This window comes from Accipiter gentilis, chromosome 33 (assembly GCF_929443795.1).
Source record: "Accipiter gentilis chromosome 33, bAccGen1.1, whole genome shotgun sequence".
Classification (NCBI taxonomy): Eukaryota; Metazoa; Chordata; class Aves; order Accipitriformes; family Accipitridae; genus Astur; species Astur gentilis.
The window spans coordinates 11341299-11349291 of NC_064912.1; the positions used below are offsets into that span (position 1 = coordinate 11341299).

General features: G+C 43.7%; 1 protein-coding gene across 3 annotated transcripts; it reads right to left on the reverse strand.

Moving 5' to 3' along the window:
* Nucleotides 1–988: 988 nt before the first annotated feature.
* GDE1 (glycerophosphodiester phosphodiesterase 1) lies at nucleotides 989–7795 on the reverse strand. Of its 3 annotated transcripts, XR_007504563.1 has the most exons (7): nucleotides 7463–7795; nucleotides 5568–5743; nucleotides 4168–4273; nucleotides 3300–3392; nucleotides 2450–2661; nucleotides 2138–2256; nucleotides 1936–2046 (listed from the first exon to the last, which is right to left on the reverse strand). XR_007504563.1 is itself a non-coding variant. In XM_049791725.1 (6 exons), the coding sequence occupies exons 1-6, from the start codon at nucleotides 7715–7717 to the stop codon at nucleotides 1899–1901; spliced, it is 990 nt and encodes a 329-aa protein (XP_049647682.1). In that variant the 5' UTR covers nucleotides 7718–7795; the 3' UTR covers nucleotides 989–1898. The 3 variants fall into 3 exon arrangements, 2 of the variants coding, with proteins under 2 accessions (XP_049647682.1, XP_049647683.1); XM_049791725.1 differs by lacking the exon at nucleotides 2138–2256 and having other exon boundaries at nucleotides 989–2046; XM_049791726.1 differs by lacking the exon at nucleotides 2138–2256 and having other exon boundaries at nucleotides 989–2046; nucleotides 5568–5739; nucleotides 7463–7524.
* Nucleotides 7796–7993: the final 198 nt, after the last annotated feature.

The window sequence follows — 7993 nt, forward strand, 5'->3', positions numbered from 1 at the left end:
TGGTTCTGCAGTGCCAGGTGGATGAGTGACATGAACTGAAGGGGCTCTCATCATCCTGACAGGAAAAACCACCTCTTTACTCCTGTGTTTCTTTGTGCTTACATATAGCTCAAGATACATCACCCTGTGCAGAAGGTAGCGTTAATCTGCTGCTAATTCAGAAGTTTGGACTTCCCTTAATTGGGACAGTTGTGTAGTTCTTTCCACCAATGACTGATTTTGATTTTTGTTATTACCTTTTGCCTCTTTTATGGAAGGGTTTTTTTAAAAATTTCAGTTGGCTCTGTGCATGAGCACTAACTGGCTGTCAGGCACACTATCAAGAACATTTATATCCAAAGCAATGTACCGCACTGCACCACCAATCCATGCAATGCGCTCTTCTGTTTCTGGTGAGCACAGCCTTCCCCTAGCACATCCTAAAGCAATCACCCAGGGTACAGTGCTGCACAAAACACAAAACACAGTCAGCCAAAACACAGCAACCTGGAAACAAGGAGTTCAACAGCACTGAAGTAGCACAAGGAACTACCTTACTGAAACATGGTTACGCTTTCTAGTCAAACATACAAATCGCTACACATGCAGTCCAAGGTATCTTCTGAGATTAGGTCTGAATGACCTGCAGCAGGTAACCAGTCAGTTAAAAGTTCAAATTCCTCATTTCTGTTGAAATTAGTATCACATTCTTCTGAAATTAAATTATTAAACTTAGTAATTCCATGTATTGGCCATTAAGAAAAGGTGGTCTAATTTATGTTCGGGCAGGCTCCACAGGAGTTTTCTGCTCTTGCTAATCATTGACCATCGTCTCTAACTACCAGCTCCTTCCAAAGCAGAGCCAAAATTGTTCACGGCACGTTGATGGTAGCTGTGATGAGAACAGCTGGGGGTCTTACTTGTTAGAAAAAATAGCAAGGAACCTGCACTAATTTTGACATTTGACATCAGTCTACTGGTGCACAGCTGATAAAGAATACCATACCTGTCAGCTATCAGATACTTGTTTATTGTAACCACAGACGCTTTTGATTTCAAGTTAGATCTGGATTAGTTTCCCACATATCCTTGTGAGTACCCTTCAATCACGCAAACAATAAGCAAAATAAAAAGACATTTCAGCTCTACTTGTTCTACTACTACCAGCGCTTAATATATAGCTTTCTTATAAAAATACATTCATGTGCCGTATCATTAGAATATGCAATCTTCTATCTTCCCTTTGTCCTTTTAAAAAGTCTGGAAGATAGGAAGATGCTCAAGTTTTATTCATTAATTCTCATAGTCTTCACATTGAACATGGAAAGCTGGCTTTCTTTTCCTTGTCAAGATGCAGCACAGCCATCTTTCCTTGCAGTAGGAGGGAAATATACTCACCCTCTATTTTGGCACCATTATTTTCAGGTTCTTTTTTGAGAACAGCAACGTAGACATTTTTAAGATGCCATAAATGAACCTCAAATTATTATACAGTTGTGGAGCAGACTCTTTAAATTACTAAAATCAAGGTATGAATTTAAATTTTGCCACCAAAAATTGCTGATATGACTTTATAACCAAGATTTAAACAAAACAAAGCAATAGTCTGAGAATTATAAAGCAACCTGCACACACAGTGTACTGCCCAGTTCGCTTGTCAAATCTGATCTTTCTACATTACGGTGCCGTGTCCTCAGACTGCAAAGGTGGTTGCACCTCAGCTTTGTCTGGTGTTGCAACAGAAGGGTTTTCTGCATTCCAAATCTGACCATACAGCAGAAGTAAACTACTGCTCCTCCTTTTCCCAAACTATCATCAGTGGTCCCGTCTGCATTAGCAGATACCCCCTCGATGGTGAATTCAGACCTGTCCGAGTAAGATAGCTTATTCAGGGTGGTGAGTGTCTACAAAGCACAGGTCTAGTAATGAGGATCACAGTCTTCCACCAAGCTGTCAGTGATGTAGCTGGATTCAAGGACACTTTCGTAGTAGCTTTTTTCTGCAAATGTGTTCACTGTCCAGGCAACCACTTGAATTCCTTTTGAAGACCACTGCCTCACATACTCTCTGCAATGAACAAAGACACCGTAAGAGGAAGGCTGATGCTACCATATTTAAGGCAGACAGTGCTGAGGCTACAACTGAGTTTTAGTCTTACATCAGTATCACATCAAGAACGATAGTGTGTCATCTTTTCCAACATCATCTTTTTGCATTTTATTATTGTAAACAGGCAAAAGCAACAGTTTTCTTCCTCTTTGAGATTAAACTTAGGATCTAACATAAGATAAAAACACAGATTGAGAAGATAGAGACTTGAAATAATAAAACAGCATGCAGTAAAGAAACTAAACAACCTTAAACAACACTAAATGGAACATATTGATTAACATATACTATGTTAACTCCACCCTTATATACTAATAGAATGCTACTGCCTCCTGCTGTATCAGCTAGCTTTAACACTTACTGAGAAACAAAATTTTTCTGTATGAGGAAAGCTGAAACCCCACATAATCGCCACAAGAAACTGTGTAGGCTCCAATCTAGAATGACATCCATCATCATATACAAATAATGTTTCCAGGAGGAACTGAAACGGGGTGTCCCATCTCCAAAATGACTCAGATGCCAAGGCCTGTGTGTTAGTGCTGTTACAACATTTCTGTCAGCTTGTCTCATCTGGAAGATCAAGGACGAAAGACTGTAATTCATACAAAAGCCAAGCTGCGTTAAATATAAATTGGGAGAGGTTAGATACAAAGTGCTAGCTTGCATTTGCAGCTCTACTGGAAGCCTTCACCCCTTTCCCCCCAGATTCTTTTGTAACTCTTTTAGAAAGCTGTTCATGAAATTTTACTGATTCTTCTTTCAAACATACTGAATAAACAACTGCTCCTATGTGAAAAAAAATTGCGTAACAGTCAGACAATAGAATAAAATACATAGTAAATGGATTTGGCAATGAGAATTAGGAAACAGTTTTAAGAATAGTCTACATTCACATAAAAATATGAGGTTTATTTAACAGGTACCTTGCGCACAGATGCCTGGCCATATGCCAACTGTAGGAGTGATGCACTTTTTTCTACATAGCTTTCAGAATGGAGGGAATTGCTGTAGATTCATATGTGCATCTAATAAGCACAGAGTGATCTGATGAGATTATGCAGGAGACTTACAATTTATGCTTCACTTGTTTTTAAAAGTCTTGGCAATTTTAACAACCCAAAAGTCATCTGGAACTGGGACTTGTAAATCTTACTGAAATTCCCAGACAGAACTAAAAAAATCCAAAATAAACTTTTAGGAAACATCACCTTATAAACAACGTCTGGCATGAAAGAACAGACTACGCTGTTGTTATACAAACGTGGAAATTCCAGGTAGAGTTGTTTTAGGGCGTCAACTGCCTGCCAATTAGAGATACACACAGATGTTATATAAGTATATACACTCATATTTACTTTACACTACAAAGTCATTTTAGAATAATCCCCTTTAAAAATACTTTCCTGTTTTGCGTAACAAGACTGAAATGAAAGGAGGGAGAAGAAAAACAGCATTGTGTTTATACCATTAACACAGAAATGACATTTTGGGTTTTGCCACAAAAGTCCTTTTCATGATTCTGTTTACAGCAATGAGTAGCATTCTCAGTGTTTGAAATACCCTTAAACATATTGTGGATATAATTCTGAAGTACTACCTAGGGTTTAGTTCAAGGGGAAAAATGAATTAATTTCCATATTTTGCTATGCTAAAGAAAAAAAACATTCTAATTTGCATAAAATGTTAATGATTGATCACCTGTCTCTCCCTTCATAATGCAAATTATAGACAAGCAGGATCCTTAGTTGGAGGCTGAAGATGAGATACTAGGTCCCCTCAGCACAGGCAGGGAATTCACTTTGCTTTGTTTCATGATGGTGCCGTGAGCTGAACTCAACACACACACAAGACTCATGCTAATTTTAAGTTGCAGCTTCCCAGGACAACAGAATGGGACGAGGGAAGATGTTGTCTTTGCTTTGACACCCCAGCTTTGGATGACACAAATAGCAGACCCAGTCTCACTCATGTTAGAGAAGGAACTGTACCACATGTGTCAGTTTGAGACCAACAAAAAACCAGGTTAGAAACCCAAAGAAAGGGTGAAGGAAGGTGTCTTAATACAGTAAGTGGTACCTGATTTGCATGGCCTTTGACATCGAAGTAGATTATAAGATTGCGATGCATAGACTCCACAACAGCTTCTCTCAGTGTTGGTACCTTTTCACCTTGGAATTTGTTCCTGTAGAAATGGAGAACTCCTCACTGGAATGCAGTCAAGATAAACATATGCACACACGGGCACACACATCCCCAACTACAAAAAGCTGTTTCCTAGGGATTCCTAAACATAATTTGCTGATACACTAGTATTAGGGGTGGGATCCGGCACCAGTAGCAATGGCAGTGGTAGCTCTCCCGCCCAGTAAAAGGCTGCACATGTAGAGGGATATGTGCACATCTCCTCTTCCCCCAGAATCCCACTAGACAATTATATCCTTCCCAATTCACGGTCTAATCTGATGCTCACTGACCCCGTGTCCCACACCGAAACACTAACCTCAGTTCTTCACCTCTTTCCTCAACTACCACAAATAAGCCTTCAGTCCCTACTGCTGACCACCAATCCACCCACTTCACCCTGCTTTGACTGCACTCCCTAGCCCTGAGCCAGAAATGCATATCCTGGCAGAACAAGAAAGACAAGCTGAGGATGTAGGAGAAGCAGCTTCACACACCAGTAAATTACTGCTGATGAGGTGCGAGTGAACAACAGTTCATCAGTGGTAACTGCCTATGTGGAAGTTCTCACTGTGTGGTTCAGGTGATCACCTTTCCAGTAATAGACAGGGAAGATGCTACTTGTACCACAGACTCACATTTATAAGAGTCTGGAGATCCCTAATGCAGTGTCTCAGGAGCTCACACAAAAAGTTCTTCCTCTAAAACGGATTCACTTACAATACTCTAAAAGTTGCATTGTCATCAAAATTTTAGTAATGTATAAAAATATCTTCCCCTGCATACCACTGGAAAGGACCTAATCAGCCACTGGGGTCACAGCTCCTACCTCAGACTACCCAGGAAATCTGTCTAGCTCCTTTTCAACAGTATAATCCTGATGTTTAGAATCCCCAAGACACAATCAGTCAAGAATTGTATGTGAATAAAATTAGTTTTAGAAGTAATTACTCAAGCCAATTTTGACATATAGGGAAACGCCCAGTATCTTCAGGGTCCTGCAGTCAATATAGGGGAGGCTTATGTAGAGATTAACCTGTTTCACATTAGGTGCCCGTGGATTTTGTCCCTGAAAGCCAGTTATCTTGACTCTGCTTCACAGTTCCTATTGCAAAGATGGGTAAGGAGATATAGTCTCATACACTTCTAAAATCAAATGAGGATGAACATATGGGACTAAGTCTTAAATTTACAAAAGTTTTCATCAGTAATAGATCAAATAAATAATTCTGTTTATCAAGAATGTTTTTTTCACTGTTGAAACAGTAGTTTCAGAATAGCAATAGTTCATTTACCACAGCCTATGTTTTGCAGATGGATTAAGCCTCCTAATTTCATCAAAAGTCAAGTCACACAATCTTCCAGACCCATCAGTTGTTCTTTCTACTGTTTCATCGTGCATTAGAATGGGAACACCATCTGCAGTAAATTCAAGATCCAGCTCAACACCTGTTGCTCCATTCTCAGCTGCCTTAAAAAAAAAAAAAAAAAAAAAAAATAAATCACATACACAACAGAAGAGAGAGCTTTATATATTTAATATAGGTACAGCTATAATTAGTTTGTATTCTGGTAAAAAATCATAAACTATTAATGTTCCTTTCAGTAAGCTTGATCTGCAGAACAAAGCAGGTTTTATCCAAGTTATTGTGAGAAGCATTCATAGCCAACTGAAAGCATATAATCTATTTTACAGAAAAAAACATAGAGTTAATGTCTCAGTCTTGGGATTGGGGCTGTTTCAGGATAAAAATGCAGAAAAGAATCTTGCTATATCCTTCTGGCCTAATAACTCCCAAGTTGTTAAGTTATGTTACTTTCTAAAAGAGAAGGGAAGCAAATGCCTACAGTTTAGATAATTTATAGATTAACACTTACAAGCCAGAATCAGAGCAAGCAGACCATCAGAGCACAAAGTCTTTGCTTGCACATGGAAAAGCTATCATCCCTTTTTTTTATGGCACACAGGTGCAGTATTTCCTTTAAGAGTCAGATTTACCATTCACGTGCAGTACGGTTGATCCACCATATGCAGCAGATACAAAACTTCCCAGAAGCACCACTTACCACGCTTGTACTACATAGTAGATGTATGTAGGCAAATCCCTGCTCCTATCTGAGGAATACCCATATCAGAGAGCAATAAGCAGCTGGGCTGCCTTAGAACATTTCATACATCCTGCTCCTGCCCTGGCTCTTTCCCAGGAACTCCTCAGAAAAGCACCTGAGTGAACTGCAAGCAAGATGAATTGTTCTGAAGGCCAAATGCCCTTCTGGGAAAAGGGCCAATGCACCAGAAAGACAAATGTCAGGTATGCACTAGAGGTTACTCTGCCAAGTAACGAACTCTATTGTGCAGCTTCAGAATTTATCAGAACAAAGAGCCCTGCCTCACCCAAAGGTAAGAAACCACCAGAGCAGCAACATCTCATCATCACAGATACCCTACACTTGAGAGAGTGCCAATCACGATTTCAAACGATTCTCAGCTTTTGAACCCTGACTGCACCATGATGCCTCGCAGATGAGGCAGCAGTAAGTTTCATGGCAGGACTGTACACAGTGAAGCTCTCGCAATACCAGATTTTCCCATAACTGTGGATTCTCATTACAGATCTTCAAGGCTTAAAAAGCAAACAACCTGTTACTAGGTTGCTGTCCACTCTATAATATTCCATTACAACATCAGCAAAATACAGTCTTTCATTATTGCTGCACTGCTAAAATATACAGCAGCACCAAGGATGTAACACAGTTCCCACAAGACCCAGATCTGATCAAACTGTTCTGAATCCGCTTGTGGGTGAAGGACTGACAAGCCACACAGCTTCGTGCAGCAAGTCGGAAGAAGCTGGAGCTATTCAGGGTGACGAGGGCTTGGTGCCTGCCGAAAAGGCAGATTATCGCACGTAACCCGCAGGCTCGTATCACCGCCCACCGATTTCCGTCTCTCGCACACCAGACCTACGGGGAGACAGGCTCCCCGAGGCGCCCTCTGTCTCTGCAGAGCGCTTGGCAGCTCTGCCTCGCACTCCTAACCTCGTCCCAGGCCCCGTACGTCGCTTGGCGGCCGGGCACGTTAAACGCGCTCCCAGCGCCCGCCGCGGCGCGGTCGGCTCGCCGGGCCGGGGCCGGAGGGGCTCGGGGAGGGGCGGCGGGCACGGCCACCGTGGGGCCCCGCCGTGCTGACCTGTCGGATGGCCGCCAGCGTGTTCTCGGGCGCGTCGTGGGCGCCGCCGCGGTGGGCGATGCGGGCGGCGGCGCCGCGGGGCCGCAGGACGCGCTGAGCGCTCTGGGGCGCGGCGGGCTCCAGGCTGAAGAGGTGCAGCACCAGGTAGAGGCCGGCCGTCAGCAGGCAGGCCAGCGCCGGGCTGCGGCTCAGCGCCAGCACCACCCCCAGCAGCGCCGTGAGGGAGGTCAGCAGGCCCTCCCCGTGGCACAACATGGCGGCAGCGGCGCCCGCCGGGCTGGGCCGGGCCGCAGCGGACGGGACGGGACCGGACCGGACCGGAGCGGAGCCGCGGGCGCCGCCGCCTCTCCTCAGGGCGAGGGCGAGGGCGACGGCAACACCTCCGCGCCCAGCGCCGGCCAGCCCTCAGCCGCCAGCAACCAATCGGCGCCCGCCGCTCGCCCGCCCTCAACTAACCAGCGCGCCGCGGCTGTTACCGCCAGCCAATCCCCGCCTGGCACCGCCCACCGGCAGGCGCCGAGGGGCGGGGTG